Source organism: Pyrus communis, chromosome 5, assembly GCF_041283825.1.
Source record: "Pyrus communis isolate YQ-2024b chromosome 5, ASM4128382v1, whole genome shotgun sequence".
NCBI classification, from domain to species: domain Eukaryota; kingdom Viridiplantae; phylum Streptophyta; class Magnoliopsida; order Rosales; family Rosaceae; genus Pyrus; species Pyrus communis.
In genome coordinates this window covers 12,985,011-13,010,912 of record NC_142569.1, presented here as the reverse complement: position 1 = coordinate 13,010,912, position 25,902 = coordinate 12,985,011, and the positions used below count along the sequence as shown (strand labels likewise).

At 39.3% G+C, this 25,902-nt stretch overlaps 3 protein-coding genes and 2 long non-coding RNA genes across 5 annotated transcripts; 3 read left to right on the top strand and 2 right to left on the bottom strand.

Moving 5' to 3' along the window:
- The first annotated feature begins 469 nt into the window (after positions 1–469).
- On the top strand, positions 470–2,856 carry LOC137724429 (dimethylnonatriene synthase). Its single transcript, XM_068463170.2, has 2 exons — positions 470–1,630; positions 1,978–2,856. Exons 1-2 carry the CDS (start codon positions 644–646, stop codon positions 2,608–2,610), a joined length of 1,620 nt encoding a protein of 539 aa, XP_068319271.2. The 5' UTR covers positions 470–643; the 3' UTR covers positions 2,611–2,856.
- On the bottom strand, positions 605–3,703 carry LOC148696798 (uncharacterized). Its single transcript, XR_015962741.1, has 2 exons — positions 3,452–3,703; positions 605–3,345 (listed from the first exon to the last, which is right to left on the bottom strand). It is a non-coding gene; the product is annotated as an uncharacterized LOC148696798 (long non-coding RNA).
- A 1,573-nt stretch (positions 3,704–5,276) lies between these two features.
- Positions 5,277–6,316, bottom strand: LOC148696797 (uncharacterized). The gene is made up of 2 exons (XR_015962023.1): positions 5,599–6,316; positions 5,277–5,511 (listed from the first exon to the last, which is right to left on the bottom strand). It is a non-coding gene; the product is annotated as an uncharacterized LOC148696797 (long non-coding RNA).
- Positions 6,317–11,168: 4,852 nt separating this feature from the next.
- On the top strand, positions 11,169–14,338 carry LOC137725794 (vinorine hydroxylase). Its single transcript, XM_068464587.2, has 2 exons — positions 11,169–12,321; positions 13,570–14,338. Exons 1-2 carry the CDS (start codon positions 11,332–11,334, stop codon positions 14,194–14,196), a joined length of 1,617 nt encoding a protein of 538 aa, XP_068320688.2. The 5' UTR covers positions 11,169–11,331; the 3' UTR covers positions 14,197–14,338.
- An 8,870-nt stretch (positions 14,339–23,208) lies between these two features.
- Positions 23,209–24,171, top strand: LOC148696796 (uncharacterized). Its single transcript, XM_088693377.1, has one exon. It carries the CDS (start codon positions 23,209–23,211, stop codon positions 24,169–24,171), a length of 963 nt encoding a protein of 320 aa, XP_088549503.1.
- The last annotated feature ends 1,731 nt before the right edge of the window (positions 24,172–25,902 follow it).

The following is a 25,902-nucleotide window of genomic DNA, read 5'->3' as shown; positions in this document are numbered from 1 at the left end:
TTATGTGCAAATAATTGACTTATAGTTTTGTGTAAAATATAAAATTATTTTGAATCAAATAACATTTATTATTTTGGTAAAAGTCAGAATTTATAAATTCATAGGCACCAATTCTCTTGTTTGGATTCATAAACATAGAAATTTAGAATTTCAGCGTGGAAAAAAAAAACTTGGAATTTGGGACCTCCAAATCCCAAGTTCAAATTCCATGTAAATAGATGTCACATCTCGGCCCGGGAAGTGATCCGCCCCGGATGTGACAATAGATGTCATTTCTCAATTTCTATGATTGATAATTTAAAAATAACAAATTCTGTATTTAATTCCATTGTTCTTTTAGGTTAACCAAACAAGAAAATTTACAAATTCTAAAAAATAAAATATCATCATTTCAATTTTTGTTATTTTTAAATTCCTTAATAATCTTAAATTTCTTCACCCAAACATAGTGTAAATCATTCATGAAAGTGTGGATTTCAATTGCCAAGCACGATATTTGTATGAAACTCAATTTCCTTCAATTTTGTCTGTTGAACAGTCAAATGAATGACCTTCCTCAATCAGTTTTTCCTATAAATACACATCCCAAAATCTACTATATCCTACACACAATCTTACCACCAGTCAACTCTCTCTCACCACCATGGATTCGATCATTTCTCCATTCCAAATCATTCATACAATATTAGCTTCTCTAATTCTCTATGGTGTCTTGAGAATCATAGCAATAGCAAACACTAAGAAGAACACCATCAACAAAAATACCACGTTGCCTAAAGTCCCTCAACCCTCGGGAGCATGGCCCTTCATAGGTCACCTCCCTCTGCTACGTGGCGAAAACCCAGTTGCACTTATCCTCGGAGCCATGGCTGATCAACACGGACCCATCTACTCACTCAAGCTTGGCCAGCACGAACTGCTTCTTCTCAGCGCATGGGAACAAGTCCAAGAATTGTTCACAAAAAACGACAGAGTTTTCGCCACACGGCCGAGTACAGCCGGCGGCAAGTACTTGGGTTACGACAACGCCATTTTCTTCCTTGCACCGTACGGAAGCTACTGGCGCGACGTTCGGAAACTTGCCACCTTGGAGCTTCTCTCCAGCCAAAGAGTTAAAACCCTAAGCCACATCAGAGCCTCAGAAGTCGGTTCCTTCATCAAAACTTTGCACTTACTTTGCACAAAGGATAATGTGGGTCCAAGCTCCACGTCATCGTCATCAGTGCATATGACTGAGTTATTAGAGCACTTGACGTTCAACATAAATGTGAAGTTGATCGTTGGGAAAAGATTCACGGCTGGCCAATATAACGAGAAAAACAGTGACGTTTGGCGTTTTGAGAAGGCATTAAAAGAGGCTTTGTATCTCTTTGGGGTTTTTGTCTGGTCAGATGCTATGCCATGTTTTGAGTGGCTGGACGGTTTGTTTGGTCACGTGAGTTCTATGAAGAAATGTTTTAAGGAATTGGACTACGTGCTTGGGAAATGGCTCGAAGAACATCGACAAAGAAGATTGGAAAGCAAGACTAATAGGCTTGAGAGTGACTTGATGGATGTTCTGATATCCAACTTTAAGGAAGATGAAATTTCTGGCCATTGCCGTGATAAAGTCATCAAAGCAACAGCACTGGTAAGTTCATTTGGTGTAATATATGTATGGCGCAAACTATATATTTGACGTGGTGTTACGAGTCCACTAGAATCTAACACACTTTCATATTTTAATACCTAACCATAAATACAAAATGGTGCACCCAAGACACTATATATTACACTTAATTACACCTATATATTACACTTAATACGAGTGTGTTACATTTGACGACAAATGTAAACTAAGTGACAAGTTATTCGATGTAACGAGTAATATATAGGTTATTTGTTAAACATAAATAAGGTTCAATTCTATATATCATCTCACTTGGGATTGGAAAAATTAGAATAATTTTGTTTTCTATTTTCCTTCCTTTTTTGCAGGTGCTAATGTTAACTGGCACAGAAAGCACTTCTGTGACGCTAACATGGGCGATCTCCTTACTACTTAACAACCAAAAAGCCCTAAAATCTGCCCAGGAAGAGTTGGACATCCACGTAGGAAGAAACCGATGGGTACAAGAATCAGACCTCACAAACCTCAAATACCTCCAAGCCATTCTCAAGGAAACCCTACGCTTATACCCGCCTGGCCCAGTCACAGGCCTCCGTGAGGCCATGGAGGACTGTCATCTCGGTGGCTACTTCGTCCCCAAGGGCACTCGTTTAATAGTCAACATTTGGAAGTTGCAGCGGGACCCACGCATGTGGGCCAACCCTTGTGAGTTTCAACCTGAGAGATTCATGACCACCCATGCTGACGTGGATTTCAAAGGTCAAAGTAATTTCGAGTATGTTCCGTTTAGTGCAGGTAGAAGGTCGTGCCCTGGTATGACACTAGGTTTGCATGTGGTGCAATTGGTTCTTGCTCGTTTGATTCAGGGATTTAACATGAGCAGAGTTGGTGATGGGCCAGTGGATATGAAGGAAGGATTGGGACTTGCCCTGCCTAAAGCAAATCCGCTGGAGGTTCTGCTTGCTCCACGCCTTCCTCTTCAGCTTTACCAACGCCTTTGAAGTACTTTGGTTTGATATCATGATGCGGGCGTGCATGGATTAGTCATTCAGCTGAAGTAATAATGTGATTTGATGATTATCAGCAGCAAGATTGAAGTATATATCGTGAAGGCTGCGGGTCCAGCTTTTATCAAATACTACTTGATTGGGAGCAACAATATTCTTATTTTACATTCAATTAAGCCTAATATTTTCACTAAGGTAATTATCCTACGATTATAAGAAATAGCAAGTGGTCCTTTACAATAGTGGTGGAAATGAGTTGAGCTTTTACTTGACGGCATGAGTTCAAAACTCGTTAATGACTAATCTAATTTCTAATTCAATAAAGTTTATCGTTTGACGGAAAAAAATGTAGAAAATACAGATATTTAACATTTATAGTAAAAGCAAACCGAGGGATGCTCCTGAGGAGAGCATTTTTGCTCACCACGCCCTGCACAAGAGAGGCATTCAAGTAGACAGATTGTATGCGGGCGAGTGCACAAAAATGTAACAATTCAGCATCCACCACAGATATAATCAACAAATAACAAAAATCCATGTTGGGAAACACATTTAAAACCCAATCCACACAAATCGAAACAGAAACATGAGAGAGAGAGAGAGAGAGGGAGGGAGGAAATACAGTTAGCCATTTGCATCTTTATAAGCTTGAAATCTTCAAGAGTGATGCCCTTATCTTTATCAAGCGGGAACACCACATCAACATCTTCCTGCTCCAAAAGCTGTTTGCTGAGTTAATCAAAAAACAGAACCACATAAATCAAAACCCACGAAAATCAAAACAAACAACAAAATCAGAAACACGGGAAACCATTCGGGATCGAAAAGAGCGTACTAGTGGGACGAAGTCCAGAAATTGGCCGCCATGTTTTCTTTTCTGGGAGATTTCCAAGTCTGAGTTCCCCCAACTGTCAATTATTCCGCCGTTGCGAACTTCAGATTCTGTTTTCCGGGAAAGTAGAAATTGGACTTTGGATTGAGCCCATTTCATTGACCATGGGCCTTGCAACCCATCTCTTTGAATCCAATTCCACCAAGGCGGTCCAACCCAACTAGAAGAAAATACAAATGATTATCTACCGACAAAGTTTCACCCTAAGCATAGCGCCCTGCACATGAGTAGGGATGGGCAACGGTTATGGGGGACGGGTAATCACAGTTATTTACCCATAACTTTTTATGTTCATACCCGCATAACCGTTTACCCGTTAGGTAATTGCATAAACGGTTATACTCATAACCATAACCGTTTATAAACGGTTATCCATACCCATAACCGTGTATCTATTTAACCATAATCATTTACCCCTTTACTCGTTTTTGAACCTGTTTATCATTTTTTTACCCATTTACTTCTTTTTTCACCCGTCTACATGTTTTTTTTTAACAACTTGAAAATTACAAAAAAAAAAAATTATTTCAAAACTAAACACTTTCAAACATATTCAACGACAAACTATCATCGACTCGTTATAACCGCGGGTAATGCCTATATAACCGTATAACCTAACAGTAAATGTTTTGATGTATTAAAAGCCATATAAAAAAAAACTCACGGACTAAATTAAAAGCCCAACTAACAGTAAATATTTTTTTCCAAATTTACCCCTGACAGAACCTAACCAAGCCCGTTCACTGTCTTTGCCTCTTTCTGTCACATATGGGGCTTTTGGTGTTGCCTCATTTTACACACCCACCAGGGCCACCACTGTCAGTTTTTTTACTTTTTATTTTTGTTGTTTTGTGTATGTGTGTCTGTGTCCCGTGTTTTCAAAGCCGCTGAGTAATTGTAGGTTTCAGGGGTAAACTTGGAAAAAAAACATTTACGCTTTCAAGTCTTTTTTTTTTTTTTAATTTCGAACACTTGCGATAATTTTTTTTTTTTAATTTTTACATATATTAAGTTAAATGGGTAAATGGATACCTGTATAACCGTGAATAATATCCATAACCGATGGATACCCGTTATAACCGTGGATAATACCCAAAACTGCCTATTTAAATTTCACGGATAAACGGTTATACCCATAACTGTTTATTTATCTAAACGGTTACCCATAACCGTAACCGTGAATTTTAAATAGGTGGATAACCACGGTTACCCAAACTCTTGGTTATTTTGCTCATCTCTACACATGAGCCGACCAAAACCCCTCTTATCCACTGGTTTTAAAGCTGTAAAAATGAAGCTGGAATTGTTGTGCAAGATTGTAATGGGATTTTTTTTGCTGGGGTTGTCTTTTCAAGGCTGTTAGTCCGTGTCTTCGGTTAGATTGTAATGGGATTTTTTTTTTGCTGGGGATGTCTTTTCAAGGCTGATAGTCCGTGTCTTCGGTTAGATTCTCCTCCAAAGTTTAGTGTCGATGAGCTCCTAGAGGATGTCTTTTCATCCTAGAAAATCTCTTATTTGAATTATGACTTAACACAGGATTAGTGGTAACTTCATTAGGACGATGTTGTAAAGAGTCATTTTTTCTTGATTCTTAATCATTGTACCACATACTTATATGAAAGTATTTTATAAAACCACCAAGAGAGAAATTTATGCTTACTCGTCAAGTTTTGATTTGTCTGCATGAATCCAGAAACATCTCTTATTCAGTAACTTTTTTTTTTTAGTGAATAGTGTATAGTTTTCTAGAATAATGAAGCTCATTGTCTTTTTTGCTTTTTGGTGAAAAGGTAATTTTATTACCAACAAGAAAAATACACAAACATTAAACACGAAGAGGTCCAAAACTACAATAATTACAAAGAACAAACATGGACCTCTAAAATCAAAAAACAAACAAGCCCAAGTCTACATTGTATCCCAGCATACACAAACAACAAACAACAAAACGCAACCCTAAGTTTCTAAAGTTATTGTAGAAACTCACTCCACAGTCGACACACCTCAGAATGAAGCTTAGAAGCCAATCTCCAAAACGCAACCCTAAGTTTCTAAAGTTATTGTAGAAACTCACTCCACAGTCGACACACCTCAGAATGAAGCTTAGAAGCCAATCTCCATCACCATCCACAAAACCAAAGTTGAAGAAGAAGGCCGCACCATCCTCCACGAACCACCAAAACGTACGCCACCCAGAAACAAAGGAAGCCCGCAGGAAGAAATATCCGACGAGCGACATCGCCAGCAAGGGCGAACATCGAGAAAGACTAACAAAGGTCAACAAGGGTGGTGGTGTGGACACCTGAGTCAAAGCTCTATGCACCATTCCTTAAAATGTGGAAAATCGCAAGAAAAGGTAGGCGAGACGATTTGAGATTTAGTGGAAAGATAGTGAGGCCAAATGTTGGTGGTGGTATGGGAAAGGGAAGATATGGAATTTGCAATCCAGATGGTGAAAATAGAGGCAAGAAAAGTGTAGATTGGGAAGGAAAAAGGAGTGGTCTTGTTGCAGACAACAAAAAGGGAAAACGAGAAGAAGAAAACAGAAGAAGCATGGACTGTCACCGGTCTTGCCCATAGTAGGGCCAGCGGCTACACAGAAAAATGGAAGAGAAAGCTGAAACTCACACTAAGGTGAGAAGGGACTCTCAATGATAGAGAGAAGAGCTCTCATAAGAGGAAAGAAAAATTATGAAACTCATTGTCCAATAAAAAGAAGTAAACCACAAATTGCAAATAATTACTTATAACATGTGTTGATTGTTTAAGGCTAAGTAATCAAAAGTCTTCATCTAGTTGATGTTATTAAGGGAATACTCTTCGATTCTTACCTGTTGCTTTCATTTTTTTTATATGAAACGATACAGGTTTTATTATAACTAGCCTTCATGCATGTGCTCACACGAGTGCAGAAGACATTTTTTAAATCACGGCGTGCTACGCGCGACTTATACATTTGAAATGTATTTATATGAGTAAATTGACAAAAGGAAAGTCAAATATTTGAAGTAAATGAATAATCTTAGATCATGCTAGAAGAAACCCTTCATAAACTAATTAAAGCAGCTGAATTCACATAATAAAATCAGTCTTTATAGAATTTACATTAAGAACAGAGAAAATAGTAATTAATAAGCAATTGATTGAATCACATTATTGCTAGCCCATTGTGAGGCTAAGCCCACCCCCTCCTCCTTAGTGAAGATAATATCGCTTGTTTAAAAAACAATCATTTGACAACTAATTTAATCACATTATTATCCGCATGCGAAAGACCTTTTTTATAACCAGCATTACACGCCTCTTAAGATGTTTTGAATGTGTTTAAAAATAGAGAAAATAATATTTAATAAACAACTGATTGAATCACATTATTGCTAGCCCATTGTGAGGCTAAACCCACCCCCTCTCCCTTAGTGCAGATAATATTGTTTGTTAAAAAAAAATCATTTGACAACTAATTTAATCACATTATTATGCGAGTGCGAAAGACCTTTTTTTATAAACGGCATTACATGCCTCTTAAGATGTTATGAACGTGTTTAAAAATAGAGAAATTGAATCATATTATTGCGAGCCTATTGTAAGGTACTATTTATTTATTTATTTTTTAAAAGCACAAAAAAATTATTTATTAAAAAAACCACTGTTAAAATGAAGAAAATGCCCTTGCATTATTTTGGGATGCCTTTGATGTTTTACATTGGGGGGCATTTTTGTCCAAATATTTTTGTTGAAGTTTGGTGACACCAAAAGTATTTGATACACCCCGATTCGGAATGTCCACTAGGATGCCAAAATCGAGCTGTGTTGGCTGACACCTGGAATGTGACGAAGCCATAAAGTGTGATAGTGTATAAAATGTCAAAATAAATTTGAACCTAAAAGTGTCTAAATACTAGAGTGCGCTACGAGTGGGAGCGAACCCATTTCACACGCGATGTCATAGCATAAGTAAAATACAGTACAGTAGTGTGGGTAAGAATCATACTCTTTAAAGTAGCCACCAATACTAAGATTAGCCATATATCCTTGTCGATACAAACTCAGCAGTTAAAACTTGAAGGGGTACAAAACAGAAAGTATGAGTAAGCAGTAAAACCAAGCTTCCCAAAACTGTTACCTTTCTAACAGTAATAACCCCTCACTGTAATTCCCTTATCGTTTTCTATAGGACAGTACTATATATATATATATATATATATATATATATATATATATCCACTCATGCTAAAAAATGGTCAAAACCACGAGTATGTTATGTTCATAAACTCTACAATGCATTAACAAGTAGGCCAAATGAACTTAATCAATATAAAATGATATATCAGCCGAAATCACCTAATCTGACCCGTACGACTGTTCTCATATCTCAACAATCAATGCTAGCATATAAGTTAGGAATCACCTTTAGTGACCTGTACGACTTATCCATATCTCATCAATCATCCCTGCACACGAGTCGGAACCACATCTAGCGGTCTGTACGACAGGACTGGGTGTAAATAAGTACGCTTAAGCGCTACGATCACATGAAGACTGGGCGACTAATCGCGGGTCACCTACGAGTCGGAACCACCTATAGTGGTCTGTACGACAGGCTTGTGCACCTACCTTGAATCCAAGGTGAGCGTAAGGTGCGGGAGGTAAACATCACGTGAAGGACTGTGCTCTGGCCACGGGCGGGAGCACTAACACCGAAGTGCAGGTATCCATATCTCATCAATCAATACTAGCATACAAGTCGGGAGTCACCTATAGTGACCTGTATGACTTAATCTATAGCTCATCAAACATCCTTGCACACGAGTTGGAACCACCTCTAGTGGTCTGTACGATAGGACTGTGTGTAAATAAGTACACTCAAGTGCTACGATCACGTGAAAACTGGGCGAATAATCTCGGGTCACCTACGAGTCGGAACCACCTATAGTGGTCTATACGACAGACCTGTGCACCTACCTTGAATCCAAGGTGAGCGTAAGGTATGGAAGGTGAACATCACGTGAAGGACTGTGCCCTGGCCACAGGCAGGAGCACTAACACCGGGGTGCAGGTTTATGAGCTCTCAATGCATCTCAATATAACATGTGCAACTCATGGCAACCAGTACGACAGTATCGGAGTTGTCTAACACATAAATGTAGTCATGCTATAACTCAATCGATTCAACTAATATCATAAGCTCACCTGAACTTACCTGGATGTCCTGCGTTCACCTTTGCACTTGAAAACATTCCTAATAATTATGTGCAAGTAATATACATATGGATATAACATGATGCAATCTAATACTCAACCATATCGTAGCATTTTCAATTATATACAATACAGTGTGAAATGTCCAATCAATAACGCCCTACTCCCGAACTACTTATTTTCAGAGATAATTATCCATGACAACCCAATTAACACTAATTTAACTAACTAATTCACAAAACTAAAACTTGCCTTTACCAATTTCCTTCGCATTACTCAATTTCCCAAATAAGGCTTTTGTCTCAAATATATTATGGCTGTATCTAACGTCTCGTTAGACTGCCTACGTACCCTAAACAGGGATCAAGCCATTCGTAGTTCATATTAGTACTTCAAGCATTCACAATAATTATATGAAGGTAATATACCTAATCAATTTAAAAGTGTCGATAGAACTCTCAATAATATGTACAATAAAAAGGAAAAGATCCACTCACCTGGAGTCCACGCTATGATTCTCTAGCGTACGCATCGAGGCGTCTCGAATGATTGGTGCCTGCCACGAAGTCCAAAAGTGGACGGAAGATGGTCAATTTTGCTCACAAAGCCGGCGGGTGCCTAAAACTTCCCGGTGTTGATTGGTCTTCTACAGTGGTCCAACGGGGTCAAGGTTGGTTGGGTTTTGCTCCTGGGATGATGGGCTACAAAGCCCAAGTGGTGGCATCGGCTATCGCTTTGCCGATTTGCCGAAAAATCGAAAAAAGTGGCTGGAGCACCGTATATTTTCGTCAACTTTCATGGCCTCCAACTGCCACATACCATGGTTAATCAAGGTGGTTCTTGGGTGAGTTTTGTAGAGGGGAATGAGAGCTTCAAGATGGTGGTGATGGCGACGAAAAACTCCACCGGAGTTGGCCGGAATCGGCCTTGGAAAATGGGTGGTCGCGAGTGGAAAACCCATGGAAAGTTGAGAGCTTTTTTTTTTTTTTTTTTTTTTTTCTTTCTTTCTTATTTCTGATTTCCCTTCCCCCCACAAAGTGGGGATTTTAATTTAATTAAAACTAAACCTTGAATAACCAATTTCAAACGTTCGTAACTATACCGTTATAATCCGGACTCGCAAACGGCTTTCGCCTATGCGTTCACACCAACGAGTACTACGAGGATATGTTAAAAGAATAAGTCATACATCTCTCTAGACGATGGTCAACATAAGTCAAAATCTTTGCCTCTATGGCATTTTCGTAAATTCACATTTTTAAAATAAAATAAAAACGTAAAATTTGGAACAGGTTGTCACAGTATTTGTTAAAAAAAAAAACAATAATTTGACAACTAATTTAATCACATTATTATCCACGTACGAAATACTTTTTTTTTATAACTGGTATTATATGTCTCTTACAATGTTATGAAGGTGTTTAAAAATAGAGAAATTAAATCACATTATTGCTAGCTTATTGTGAGGTACTAATTATTTATTATTATTATTATTATTTTTAAATCATAAAAAAATTAATTATTATAAAAAAGCAATGTTAAAATGATGAAAATGCCCCTGCTTTATTTGATGTATTATTTTGGGATGCCTTTGAAGTTTTTTTGTATTAGGGGCATTTTTATCCAAATATTTTTGTTGAAACTTGGTGACACCAAAAGTACTATTCACCTTATGTATTGGCTTTACAAATACAAATATCAAAAAGGACATTCAAGATAACATTCAAGAGGTGCTCAATCTAAAAAAGCTTTAACCAAACATAAAAGTCAACTTGACCAAACTAGTTGTCACCGTAATAGTTGTGACCGTAGATGTTTCTTTCATATCACACTTGACATATATAAAAACAGGGATATGATATCCACACATTCCATTTTACTTCTCACACACCTTTTGAATTTTCGACCGTCAGATCGAATGAATTGAAGAAGATCAACGGACATAAATTATCAAAGGGTGTGTGAGAAGTAAAATGGGATGTGTGGATAGCACAACCCTAAAAACAACTCATTAAATTCGTAAAAGAAACATTTATGTACACATGTTAATTTGTGATTATACCGTGCTTGGTCATACCCATGAAACTATCATCAAGGCAACGTCGCATGTATATTCTTCTAATTGAGACTAAGAGCTCGTTTGAATGTTCTTTTAAAATAACTGAAAGTTCTTTTGGTAAAAATATTTCTAAAACCAATCCTTAAAAAAAAATGCAAGTAAATTCTGAAAAAAAAAAAAACACTTTATTAATGCTTCTTCCAGGAAGCACTTTAAGTGCTTTTGGAATCGAAAAACATTTTCTCTAAAAATACTTTCAATTATTTTTAAAGTACATCCAAAAGAGCCATAAAAACACTTTTCAAATCAAATATCTACTGAATTTTTCTAGCAGTTGTGGAAAAAACAAACATCTACTGAATTTTCAACCCACATGGATTTAAAAACGCCCATATAGTCCAAATCAAATATCTTGCGTTGTAGATAAGCACCAGAAACTTTAGCCAATACAAAAACATTTGAATGCTTAGTGGGGCCAACAACAAACTCATCACATTTAAACTCGTGTGATGATACAACGATTTCACCATCAACAAACATTGATCAAATTGAAAGTTCAACTTTTATGCACAATATATTTCGAGCACTACTTGTCACCATAGTCAGCATGGATTTGCCTTCTCATCTTGTAGCAATTGCAGGGATTTTACTCTTTATTCTGTATCTATGGAGGGTAAAAATCCAAAGTCACAAAACCAAGGGCATCTTAACCCCACAACCATCAGGTGCCCTGCCAATCATAGGACACCTCCACAAACTTGGAGGCAAAAAGCCACTTTGCAGAACCCTAGCATCCATGGCTGACAAGTACGGTCCAATCTTCACCATACGGCTTGGCAAGGACCCTGCACTTGTGATCAGCAACTATGATGCAGTCAAGGAATGCTTCACCAAAAACGACATCGTTTTCGCAGCGAGACCAAAGTCGGCACATGGCAGGTACCTTGGTTACAATTATGCAGGTTTCGGGTTCTCACCATACGGCACGTACTGGCGTAACATGAGAAAAGTGGTCATCGCTGAGTTGCTATCTAGCCGCAGGCTTCAGACATTAAAACATGTCCAAATCTCTGAGGTTGATTCTTTTATCAAGGGGTTGTACGAAATTTGCAAAACAAAGGGGAAAAATGGTCAAGGCAAGGTGGTGATTAGCGAGTGGATTGAGCACCTGACTTTGAATGTAATTACTCAAATGATTGCTGGGAAGAGGTATTTTGATTGGGGTAAAGTGGGAAATGACTCAGATAATGAGCGAGAGAATAAGAGGATTCGGGAAATCGTGAAGGAGTTTATGCTAGTGTCTGGGATGCCAGTTATTTCTGATATGATTGGGTATCCGGATTGGATTGATTTTCTGGGGCAAGTGAAGAATATGAAGCGTATAGGGAAGGAGTTGGATTCTCTAACGGCAAGTTGGATTGAAGAACATAATAATGCAAGGAAGGAGATTGACTCAAGGGACAAGCTCGACTTCATTGATGTCATGCTTTCTGTGATTGAGGACAATACTGTGCTTGGTTATACTCGTGAAACTATCATCAAGGCAACATCGCAGGTATCTTCTTCTAACTGAGTCTTCATCTCCAGACCTACGTCTCTTTAGGATATGTTGGTAAATTCATTACAACTTTACTTGCTATAACGTGTAAGAAGTCATTTTTTCTTATCTACAAGAAATTATTGTTGTTTCACTCGTTTTTTTTTTTTTTTTTTTTTTTTTTTTTTTTTTTTAAATGAAAATTCACTAAAAACAGAATCAAATTATGACATTTCAGTTCCTTTTCCTCCATTGACAACAAGCTTTCAGTTGATAGCTCTCCTCAAAGATAGGGAAGATCACCTGTATTTGGAAACGAATACTTGGCCTTATCAGCAATTGGTACAGTCAATATATATTCAAGAGAATAAACTAAGGAAAACTCATGAAAATAGCTTGAAAACTTTGAATTTTAATCAAAATGACAAAAAGATGTTGTAAGTGAATAGTACCAAAAGTAATTTTTTAGAGTAAAGATATCATTTTCTTTAAAAGCGAACAGTACCATAAGTGTTTCATTAAAACTCCCAATAAACTACCAAACTCTCTCAAATAAAACAAAGTAGTTTAACTACAGCTTAAATGGAAAGAAAAAAGAATCCAAAATAGCAAACAAATAGAAAATTGAGAGCTAAACAAAAGGCTCAAAGTTAATCCAAGTCAAAATCAATACAAACTTCAAAACCAATTGAATGTCAATCTAAATATCTTATCATCTGCATATAGGAAGAAATTAAGCTTATTAAACAGAATAATAGGCGGAAATGAGTATACTCATATGAGTATACTTTACTTGCAAAGTTAATTATCTGCGAATTTGCTGCAACCATATAACAACTCCAATTCACTTGTACTCTAATCACACCAGATCGATTATGCAATACATAAAGCTTTAAAACCACACAGCATACACAAACTCCAGAAATTCAAACAACAAATCATCAAAAATTACTAAAAATTAAACCTCCCACAGGCTGACGGCATTCGACCAAATCCGAGTGCGGTATAAGCATCTCTACTCGTCTTGCTCCTGCTAACAAAAGAAGCAAAATCATTAGAATTGACACATGTACACAAATAATTCACCGAAACCAAAAAAGAAAAACTTATGTACACTTGTCAAATTGTAATTATATGTGAGAAAGAATGACTCGTGACATAAAAAAACAAGCATTTTCCCCATTATGATCCCTAACTGGAAGTAAATGTTTGAAAATTGGGGCAATCCATTTTTCTGTTCACCATTTATAATTTTTTATGTTGCAGAATCTGATCATAGCTGGCTCAGATACCACAGCAATCAGCTTGAAGTGGATCATCTCTTTATTATTAAACAACAGGCATGTTTTGAAGCACGCACAAGAAGAGATAAACCTAATAGTTGGCACAGAGAGATGGGTTGAAGACACTGATATCGAAAACCTAACTTACCTACAAGCCATTGTCAAGGAAACCCTACGTCTATATCCTCCAGGTCCACTCTCAGTCCCACATGAAGCAATGGAAGACTGCCAAGTTTGTGGCTTTCACATTCCAAAGGGCACACGTTTATTTGTCAATTTGTGGAAATTGCACAGAGACCCAACTGTGTGGTCAGACCCTGAAATGTTTTACCCAGATAGGTTTCTTACAACCCAAGCAAGCATTGATGTCTCTGGTAACCATTTTGAGTTCATTCCATTTGGGTCCGGAAGAAGATCTTGTCCAGGTCTCACATTCGCAATGCAAGTTATCCACTTGACTCTTGGTAGATTGATTCAAGGATTTGAATTGGCTACTCCATTGGACATGCCCGTGGACATGACTGAAGGACTAGGCGTTACTTTGCCAAAGGCAACTTCACTTGAAGTTGTGCTAACTCCACGCTTGCCCATTGAATTCTATGAAAGATAGGCATTGGGTTGTGATCATATGCTATGTAATTGTAGACTCTTAATATTTTGCCTGTTTGTAAATGGTATTTGTATCTTATCATGTGAAAACCGTCAATAAATATAGGCCCCATAGTAGGGTGCACGCAACTTCATCTATAAAACTCTTTTGTTAAAAGTAGTAATTTGGTAGTATATGAGATGACTAAAAAAATTTAGTGTTTTGATCCTAATTTTCCCTTATTTTTTATATGGCTATAATGTGATGCATCACTAGTATAATTTATGAATATCAAATTTTTTTTTATTGTGAAAAGGGGATTTTCATTCATAACAATGGACAAATACATATCGGAATAACAGTGAAACACACTTTAAAGGTATTGGCACACATACGGATTTCTCTTCCCATACTTCCAAAGAATTTGTAACAAAAAGGTTTTGACACACAAATAAATGTTTGGAACGTCTTAATATTGTAACCCAACTCATTAGAGCCGATAACAAATTATTACCAAGATCTTATGTACATTGAAATTCTGTGCCGCAATAGGACCCACCAAGATACAGAGCTTGCATATTTGGACAAATCACATCTAAAGAAATAAAGGAAATTTTGCTCAATTTTGTTCTATTACGTGTGTGTTAGGCAAAGTATCTCCTTGTCGTAGGTCCATGTACCACAAATTTGCATACCCAACGGCAAAACGGCAAAACGTCAAGTACGTATATTCGTAAATCGATCAAAGCCCAAACTTTACCTTTCCACTAGAAATCGAGTTATGGAAATATCTACACGTATCCAAAGAGATCCCATGGATCTATAAGATTTTGATTTTTTTTTCTTCTAAAACTCATGTTTTGATTTAAAACTTCTAAATCCAAAACCTTGTTTGGAATGCAACTGCTCGAACTAATAAAAATTTCTACTATGCTCTTCCAAAAAAATAAAAAAAAATCGCAAATATTCAGGTCCATTGAAGAACTCATTGTTATCATCTATCTCTCTGACACACTCCAACCCAGAATATTCATCTGAACTCCAAATCGAGTTGTACTGGCCGACACCCGAAGGGTGACAAAGCCATAAAGTGTAGTGATGTGAAAATGTGAATAAATTTAAACCTAAAAGTGCCTAAATATTAGGGTGTGCTTGTGAGCAGGAATGATCCCATTTCACACGTTACGTCAGCGTATAAGTAAAGTACAGTAAGGTAGAATAAGAATTATACCATCCAAGGTAGCCACCTATACCAAGATTTGCCAAGAATCCTCGTCAACACGAAAGCTCAGCACTAAAACCTGGAAGGGTGAAAAACAAGCGTGAATGGGCCTGAAAATAAAGTTTTATAAAAACTTTTTGAAAACGTTATAACTCCTCGCCGTAAAACATGTATAATTTCCAAAAAATCATACTTCGTATAGGTATGAAATCAAATGCAAATCAACAGTAAATTCAGAAGTATGCCACATCACAATATCTTAACTGTAATATAAGTAAAATCAGGTGTTCAATCAATCTATACTAGCACACAAGTCAGAGTCGCCTAATGCAACCTATACGACTGAATTGATGCTCATCAATCTATGCTAGCACACGAGTCGGAGTTACCTAATGCAACCTGTAAGACATGACTGGATGTAATCATAATATACGCTTTAGTGCTACAATCACATGAAGACTAGCGCTATTCGCGGTCACCTATGAGTCGGAGTTGCCTAATGCAATCTGTACGATAGGACTGACACCTACTTGGATCTAAGGCGAGCATGCGGTGCGGAGGTGAGCATACACGTGAAAGACTAGTCTTGGCCCTAGGGAGCACTAACACCGAGATGCAGCAATGATGAACATACTACATAAATATAAGCATGCCATAACAATTCAATAATTCTTGTAACGCCCCGCCCCAAAATATTTATTTCGGAAAATAATATCGATGATAGGCCCAAACTAAACTCTTGTTTAGTTAACTACCATTAATCACGATTCTCTACCTCAATTTATTATTCCCTCACAAAAATTATAAAAACATTTGTTTACCAAAACATAAGGTTAAATCTCAAATTATTCACCAAATTCATTTTCTTAGTTCAATTTCTCAACAAAAGATTTGTCTCGATTATTTAAGGCTGCATCTAAACTCTGTTAGACTGCCTACGTACCCTTAAGCGAGATCAAGCTTTTTGTAGTTCACATTTCAACTTCATTCCAACTTCCACATATTATTCAATTTATCTAAAATATCCCACATTTGTGCTAATAATTGAAACACGTCAATTAGATACCAAAAACATAATTAGAATAACGAAATTCACATAAGAACGCAGTGTTGGCTCACTGGCCATGCGCTGCAGCATGCGCCGTCGCGGGTAGCGATCGGCAGCCCCGACTCGTCGGAAAATTTCACTATTTCTAAAAATTCTCAAATTTTACAGAAATGTAGATCAAGTTAAGGGGAACAACTTTTATACCTGGGCTAAACTTTAGTTCAGCCGGAGATGGCTAGAAAACCCTAAAAAGTGGTGGTTTCAATCCACCACCTCCGGTGCTCCGCTGCCCCAACCAATGCCTGGGCTTTGTTCCTGGCCTCACTAGAAGTAGTTTGATGGCGGTGGTGGTCGGAGTTAACTTTGGGATTAACGGAATCACCACCCTTGAACCGCCATACCCACCAGTGGGGTTCTTCATGAAATGGAACCCAAACCTCGTCGAGTTTGGGTGGAAAAGGAAGAGGGAGAGTTGCTGAGTTGAATGGTGGTGGTGGCAATACTCAATTCGTCGGGGAAATGCCAGAATTGGCGTATGAGTGTGGGGTATTCGGGTCGGGTCACGCGGGTCAAAGAAAGGACTCGATTCTTTCCCTTTTTCCCCCTCATTTCCCTCTTTCCTCATTAGCCGGTCCCATTCCTCATTTCTCTCATTTCTCTTCTCTCCTTCTCATCCCATCCGTCCATCTCTCTTTCTTCTTTTCTTTTCCTTTCATCCTAGCCACACACGTGGCACTCCCATTGCTCCAGATTTTCTGGAGCCTTCCAAAATAAATGGCAAAATGACTATTTTTGCCTCAACTTCATTCGTTAATAACTTCTTCATTATAATACCGTTTCACGAATGGTTTTCACCTACGCGTTCGTAAGATCGAACTCTATCCAAATATGTCAAGAAACATGACAAAATATATGAGGATAAAATATGTCCTCGTATAATTACGTTATAACAGCTAGGGGCATTTTTGTCTTTTCAACTTAACGATAATTTTACGACATAATTTATAATAATTTCTAGAAACAAACTTTAGAAGTTCTCAATTTAATTTTTCATACCCATATCAATTTATTTTTGATTTTCTCCGCATATATATATATATAAATTTTTCAGGGTATTGCAATTCTAGTCAACATAATATCATTCATAGCCATAGGTATAATCATGGCATCAATAGACATATGCATACCTGTGCATCCCGTAGGATTTATGATCACTTCGTAATTTTCCGTTATTTAGCTAATTCTTATAAGCATTAGTCTAAGCTAGGCATACGTAGTAAATTCTCTTTCAATGTATAAATGGAAACTAACAAATATGTAAATACTATATAAAAGAAAAAACACACTCACCTGAAGTCCGCGCTACAATTCCCTAGCACAAATATCGAGGCGTCACGAACGATCGTCGTCTAAAATAAATATCAAATCACGTCTCAGAATTATTATCGATAGAATACGTAACTTACATAAAACACATCCCCAATGACGTTTTAGAATGATTTACAACCCATTGATCAAAAGTCAAAAGTCGGTCAAATGTCGACGGTAGGGTCCACAACCCTACGTAACTCCATCCGGAAGATCCGCACCACGGATTTCCAATCCATAACTTCCCAAGAGTTTCAATAAGTTTTTAGAACAACATCCTAAAGTTTTGGAACGATGCAACAGTTGGATCTCCGCCAATTGCTAGAATTGGGTTGCTATCAACGTTTGTTTTACAAACTTAGAAATTCAATTTGAGAAGATCCGTACGTCATATTCCCAATCCGTCAATTTCTATGATCCTCAAATATTACATACTATAACTTATTAAGGTTTGGTGACAATCTAATGATCGGATCATCGAATCATAAAATAGTCAAGTGGCATAGTATTCCATTCTATGTTCAAACTATCGAACTATAACAAACGGTGATCAAATTGAAATCAAAACATCGAATTTAACTTAAAAATGCAGCGTCGGCCCACTGGCCACGGGCCGTTGCACGTGGCGGTCGGCCGCCTCAACTCGTCGAAAAAATCAACTATTTCCAAAAATTCTCAAATTTTACCAGAATGTATATCTTAATGAGTAGAGCAAGTTTTATACCTGTGGCCAAGTCCAATTTCGCTGGAAAAAGCCCCAATTTCACTTGAACCCGCCGGAAACCCTAGAAATGGTGGGATTCGATTTGACTCCATTGATGTTCCGACACCCCTTCTAGTGTTTGGGTCTTATTCCTGGGTTCAAGGGGAGTCAACTGGAGGTGGTGGTGGGTGGTGAAACTCGCCGTAACGGCGAATAGCTGCCAAGAACCGTCGGTGTCACCGTAGCCAAACGCCACGAATTTGGCCCAATTTCCATCGAATCTTGGGTGAAAAATGAAGGAGAAGAAGTATGGTGGTGATTTCAAATGAAGGTGGGGTGAAAATCGCCTGAAAAATGGCTGAGAACTGCTGGAATTTTACCGGTTCGAAACCGGGTTGTCGCGGGTATACGGGTTGACAGGAAGTGGGTTTCGGTTCCCTCTTTTTCTTTTCTCTCCTTTCCCCTCCCTTCTCTTCCTACCCATTGGTCCATCTCTCTCTCTCCTCCTTTCCGATTGGGTCTCACTCTCCTCTTTTCTCTCCTTTGATCTCCTTTCTTCTTTCCTCCGTCCACCATTCCCCTTTCCATCATTTCCCTCAACCAAAATAAAATAAAATAATAATAAGAGAGAGATATAAAATAATATATAGTATTTTTTACAAAAGTACTTTTCAAATTTGTAGTTCCGTAAAATTTTAACCGTAACTCCGAATTCGATTCCGTTTGCGCCTACGTGTTCATATCGTTGAGTACTTCAAGAATACGCTAAAAGAATATTTCGTACATCTCACTATACGTTGATCAACGAAAGTCAATACCCTTGCCTTTAAGATATTTTCATAAATTCACATTTTAAAAATTTATAAAATCGTAGAACTATGAACGGGTTCTCTCTCTCTCTCTCTCTCTCTACTTCAAGAATACGCTAAAAGAATACTTTGTACATCTCACTATACGTTGATCAACGAAAGTTAATACCCTTGCCTTTAGGATATTTTCGTAAATTCACATTTTAAAAATTTATAAAATCGTAGAACTATGAACGGGTTCTCTCTCTCTCTCTCTCTCTCTATATATATATATATATATATATATATAAGAGAATTTTTCAAATGTGCAAAAATGTACCAAAAAATAGGATTAAATTTCTAAAGAATGCACCAAAAAAATTAGACAAGACATATATTCCATTTTAGTTGCTTTTTTCATGTCACACAAGGGTATTATCTCTTACCCTATAATACCTATTGTTCACAATTATCATTTCTTTCATTTTGCTGGTTCAAGAACCATATCAATCAGCTTAACATGGACACTCTCTTTACTATTAAACCATTAGCATGTTTTGAAGCGTGTCCAAGAAGAGATAGACCACAAAGTCGGCAAGGAGACATGGGTTGAAGCTACTGATATCAAAAACTTGGTTTACCTCCAAGCCATAGTCAAACAAACACTTCGCCTTTATCCCTCATCACCATTCTCAATTCCGCACTAAATAATTGAAGACTGCAATGTCTGCGACTTTCTCATTCCAAAGGGCACACAATGGCTTGTGAATTTGTCGAAATTGCATAGAGACCCAAGTGTATGGTTAGACCTTGATTTGAAGCCAGCATTGATGCTTCTAATCAACATTTCAAGTTTATTGCATTTTGGTTTGGAAGACGGACATGTCTAGGTTTCACATTTGCTTGCAAGTTAGGCACTTGACAGTTGGAAGATTGCTTCAAGGGTTTGAATTGGCAAGACCATTAGACTTTCCGGCGGACATGACTGAAAGAATGGGCACTACTTTGAATTCTATGAACATGGATAGGTTGCGAATTGTGATGGCACCACATATGGTGTTGGAAAAATTAGGGCCTAATCACTATATTAAATCATATCAAAAATAAAAAATAAAAATAAAAAATCATGCAATTATATATCGAAGTAATGCATGCACATGGATAACCAATTTTAAATGAACATAATATAATGGATTAAAAAAACCTGGAAATACGATCGAGGCAAGTGTTGGACACTTTGTCCTTAAGACAAGTTCATGCCCCACTACAGTATTTGCTTGTACCATACTTGACCAATCCCGAAACTACTAAGCACCGGTCAACAACATACTGTGAAAGACCCACAAGACTTTTCCTCCAACCAGGAGGCCAATCACAACACGACACATGTCGGTATCAGAAGCCAATCACAGCGCGACGCATGTCGATATCAGAGGCCAATCACAACACGACACGTGTCAATGTTAGAACAAAGCTAGAAACTCTTTTTTATAAAAGGGGATCATTCTCCCACAATAATCCCTAATGTCATTTGTACTAAACTATTCACTAGAACTCACAAAAAGAGAGCTTGAACCTATGTATTTGTGTAAACCCTTCATAACTAATGAGAACTCCTCTACTCTGTGGACGTAGCCAAGCTGGGTGAACCACGTACATCTTGTGTTATTTGCTTCCCTGTCTCTATTCATTTACATACTTATCCACACTAATGACCAGAGCAACCTAGCGAAGGTCACAAACTTGACACTTTCTGTTGTATCAAAGTCCTTGCCGATTTTGTGCATCAACATTTGGCGCCGTCTGTGGGAATCGCACTTATTCCTACTCTCTCCAACTTTGTCAAGCTGGTTTCCACCATTCGCACACTTTCCTTCGACCAGGCACCCCTCTCCAACATGTGGAGTGAAGGGAGCCACAACACGCAGAACGACACCCCCTCGTACTTAGTGCAAAGCAATGAAAGAAGGAACGAAAGAGGTTTGCTCTTCAGGCTAAAGTCGATGAGCTAGAGGCTCAAAACAACAAGATAGCGATAAAGAATGAGATCCTCCAGGAGCAGTATGAGAAGCTCTTCGGAATGCTCCATGAAGCTAGGCATACTCAAACACACAAACTCATCGCCCCCGGGGAGGTCAACCATCACCTGGGTGCCCCTCAACACGGGGGATCACCTGCCTTCAACATGGATATCCTTAATGGGGAGCGAGTTACTCATCAAGGTGTTGATCAACATGAGACCTCTCTCGACCCAGCTGCTTCAACCCGAAGCAGGAGAAGTGAAGGAAGGCACCTACTTGCAGAAGGAGTAGAAGGATCAAAAGCCGTTTATCACGACTGTCGGGACTTCCTGAGGCAACGTCAAGAGAACCCCATCCACATGAGCTCGAAGGTCAATGATCCAAGGGTTTCTGAAAGGTTCGGTCATCTTCCATGCCCCAAGCCAATTTCCAATCTAGGGAATGAGCGACATGTCCTAGAGGAATATGAAGGTACGGGGGACTCGGGGGCGTTTCGACAGGCTCGCCCTGGAAGTCAGTACGGTGAGTCCAAAAAAAAATCCCATGCCCTTGACCAAGCTTTCCTACTTCCAAGAGGAGATGGAGACTTGCGGAAGAAGGATCTAGCAGTACCTGACTTCACTCAGGACCCCCTTGTCCTACAACTCCTTGAGGAAGTGAACAAGTTGAAGGCTGAACGTCAAGTCGAAATACCTAACTGGAACCAACCTAGGCCTTGCCCTCTTACAAGAAGGATCCTCGACACTCCCTTCCAAGCAAAGACAAAGCAGAAGCTTGGCTTACAACTCTACACTGGAAAGGACGACCTGATTGAACACCTTAACCTCTTTAAGTCCACCATGGCATACCGGATGCATACTGACGAAGAACGATGTATTCTCTTCCCCTTTACCCTCTCTGGAGGAGCTCTGAATTAGTATTGCCGTCTTCCACCTGAGACAGTAGACTCATTTGAGGAACTGAGGAAACTATTTGTCTCTCAACACATCTTCCAGACAGATTGTTTGAATTCCGCAGATGAATTGTACACTATTCGCCAGAAGCCGGATGAGTCACTACGAAAGTATGCCGGCCGCTTCAGCCATGAGTATTCTCGCTGCGCTGAGGCAGATGACAAGACCACCCTTAAAGCCTTCACGGCAGGCCTACGTGACTGTTTCTTCAAGTACATGATCAATGCTAACACTTGGAAGACTTACTCTGAGGTAATGGCACAGGCTTATAACCATGCCTCTGTCGAGGCAAGGACATATCAAGGGAAACTCCCTACAGCCATCCCTTATCAGCAAATGGGGAGTGGAAGCCAAATCCAACCGAATAAGAAAACCTCAACCTTCCAAACAGCAGCGACGCTTCCCCCTGCCATACCTAATACCTCGCCAAGTCAACAGGTGTATCATTCTCAGGGTAAGAGGAAAGACTTCCATCATCACCAGTCTCATTTTAATAAAAAGAGTAAGGGGCACTATCGCGATAACCAAAAGTATCACCACGATAATACCCGCCCCCAGGCGGTCAATGCAGTGGGCCAAACACGTGTCAAGAATGGTCCTACCCCGAGGTATAAGACATACACACCTTTGAACGCCACATGCACAGCCATTTACCCCAGTATAGCTCACTTGATACCAAATCCAAGGTCGAGGGAGCCAGATTTCAAGTCCACGAAGAACACAGGCATGTTTTGTGGTTACCACAAGTATAATGGCCATGACGGCGAGAAATGTATCACCCTCCGTAATCATATTGAAGCTTTGGCACGTGAAGGAAAAATTGACCAGTTCCTCCTTCACTCTCCAAGGGATAACCGCAACCAACGCTAAGTGAATGTGATATATTCCATAAGCGGTGGCACGCCCATATCTGAATCTTCCAACAAGGCCATGAAAAACAATGAACGAACTTTGAAGCTTGGCCACCAAGTGTTTCACGTGGAAGACATCAGGGGAGGTAAGTATCAAAAGCCTAACTGGGATCCAATATGTTTCTACCCTGAGGAAGAAAGAGGTATCGTCTATCCTCACAACGACCCACTGATTGTGGAGGCTCACATAGCCAACTTTGACGTACAACGAATCCTGGTAGACACGGGGGCGTCGGTCAATATCATGTTTGCTAAAGCTTTCAAAACACTTAATGTAGCTGAACACTTGCTCGATCACTCGGTTTCTCCTTTGATAAGCTTCTCTGGTGATGTCGTGCAACCTTTAGGGAGCGTACATTTACCCTTCACCATCGTTACAGGCCTGTACACAGCCACCATCACCATTAACTTCTTGGTGGTTGACTGCCCAACGGCATACAATGTCATCTTTGGGCGCACAGGCATTAATGATCTCAAGGCCATGGTATCCACGCATATGTTGTTGATCTTGTGGAGAATGTGTGTCGACTACACCGACTTAAACAAAGGATGCCCGAAGGATAGCTTTCCCCTTCCTCTCATTGATAGACTTGTAGACTCTACAGCAGGGTGTCAACTCTTGAGCTTCATGGATGCTTACTCAGGGTACAATCAAATCTTCATGAACCCTTCGGACCAAGAACATACGACCTTCACCACTGATAGAGGACTATATTGCTATAAAGTCATGTCATTCGGCCTAAAGAATGCATGTGCGACTTATCAAAGATTAGTCAATTCAATGTTCGCTGAACAGATTGGGAAAAGCATGGAAGTTTATGTTGATGATATGTTAGTCAAAAGCAAACATGCTGACCAACACATTGCCAACTTGTCTGAAACCTTCTTCATCCTGAAGAAGTATCGAATGAGGTTGAACCCCAACAAATGCGCTTTCGGTGTGGGCTCTAAAAAATTCTTGTGCTTCATAATTAGCCAATGAGGCATTGAAGCTAACCCCGAGAAGATCAAAGCAATCATGGACATGAAAGAACCAGTAACCTCAAGAGACATCCAGAGCCTTACTGGCAAGGTGGCAGCCTTGACCAGGTTCATCTCTAAGGCCACAGACAAATGCGCTCATTTTTTCAAAGCATTTAAGGGAAGTAAGAAGTATATTACGTGGACTGATGAATGTGCCGAAGCATTTAAGATCCTCAAGGAGTACATGAGTAAAACCCATCTGTTTTCCAAACCTGAAGTTGGTGACACCCTAATTGTCTATCTATCTGTCTCAGCTTCAGCAGTCAGTTTCGTCCTTATTCGTTGGAATGGTAGTATCGAACGACCTGTCTACTACGCTAGCAAGGCTCTACAAGATGCGGAGACACGATACTCCAACATTGAGAAATTAGCTCTAGCATTAGTCATGTCTGCTCGGAAACTTCGCCCCTACTTCCAAGCACACTCCATCATCGTGCTTACCAATCACCCCATCCGACAAATACTTCAGAGTCCTGACACTTCGGGGCGAATGATCAAATGGGCCATAGCACTAGGAGAGTTTGACATCTCCTACCACCAAAAGCTAGTTGAAAAGGGCCAAGCAGTTGCAGATTTCATTGCGGAATTCACTTATCCCGTTGACATTTCTCCTACACCTGAGGCAGCGGCTTCATCACCCCTGGAAACCCAGAAGGTAAAACCAACACTCCCAGTATGGACTCTATATGTTGATGGATCATCCAACCAACAGGGTTATGGAGCAGGACTAGTCCTGACTACCCCCGACTAAGTGGCAATGGAGTATGCTCTCCGCTTCAAATTCAAGGCGTCAAACAATGAAGCCGAGTATGAGGCCCTTTTAGTAGGCTTATGTTTGGCCAAACACCTTGGAGTTAAACAAATTAATATCTTCAGTGACTCCCAATTGGTAGTTAACCAGGTCACGAACAACTTTGATGCTAAGGATAACTCCATGACAGCGTATCTTGCGCAAACGCAGCTTTTGCTCAAACACTTCCACTACCAGATCACCCAAGTCCCTCGAGCGGTAAACAATCATGCAGACGATTTGGCTCGCCTCGCCTCAGCAGTGGAAGACAAGATTGGGAGAAAAATTCATGTCGAATTGTTGGTAACACCAAGCACCATGGTCACAAAAGTGTGCAACTTGCAACAGGGGGATAGCTGGATCACCCCAATTTATAAATTCCTTGTTCATGGCACTCTCCCAAATGATAAAGTCCAAGCTAAACAGATTCGATACAAGCCTACCCGCTACCTGATCATTAATGACCAACTCTACAAGCGAAGTTTCAACCTACCATACTTACGGTGCCTCACACCTGCGGAAGCAGAAATTGTCCTTCGAGAAATACATGAAGGAGTCTGCGGAGATCATGCTGGATCTCGATCCCTAGCACACAAGGCTTTTCGCCAAGGATATTACTGGCCAACACTTCACCAAGATGCCATCAGAATATCCCGCTCATGTGATAAGTGTCAACGCTACACAACTATTCATCACTCCCCTCCTGAGCCTCTTATTCCTATGATCAGCCCTTGTCCTTTCACCCAATGGGGACTTGATTTGATCAGCCCAATGCCTGTAGGAAAGGGCAAGGTCCGCTATGCAATCGTTGCAGTTGACTATTTCACAAAGTGGGCCGAAGTAGAATCCTTGGCAACCATTACTGAGGCAAAAATAGAAGACTTCGTATGGAAGAACATC

What these genes read in the sequence shown, in the direction of transcription:
- LOC137724429 (XM_068463170.2), top strand. Translation starts at nt 644, where the DNA reads ATGGATTCGATCATTTCTCCATTCCAAATCATTCATACAATATTAGCT. An exon ending in TCATCAAAGCAACAGCACTG is followed by an intron (nt 1,631 to 1,977) that starts GTAAGTTCATTT and finishes CCTTTTTTGCAG; the next exon opens with GTGCTAATGTTAACTGGCAC.
- LOC137725794 (XM_068464587.2), top strand. Translation starts at nt 11,332, where the DNA reads ATGCACAATATATTTCGAGCACTACTTGTCACCATAGTCAGCATGGAT. An exon ending in TCATCAAGGCAACATCGCAG is followed by an intron (nt 12,322 to 13,569) that starts GTATCTTCTTCT and finishes TTTATGTTGCAG; the next exon opens with AATCTGATCATAGCTGGCTC.
- LOC148696796 (XM_088693377.1), top strand. Translation starts at nt 23,209, where the DNA reads ATGAAAAACAATGAACGAACTTTGAAGCTTGGCCACCAAGTGTTTCAC.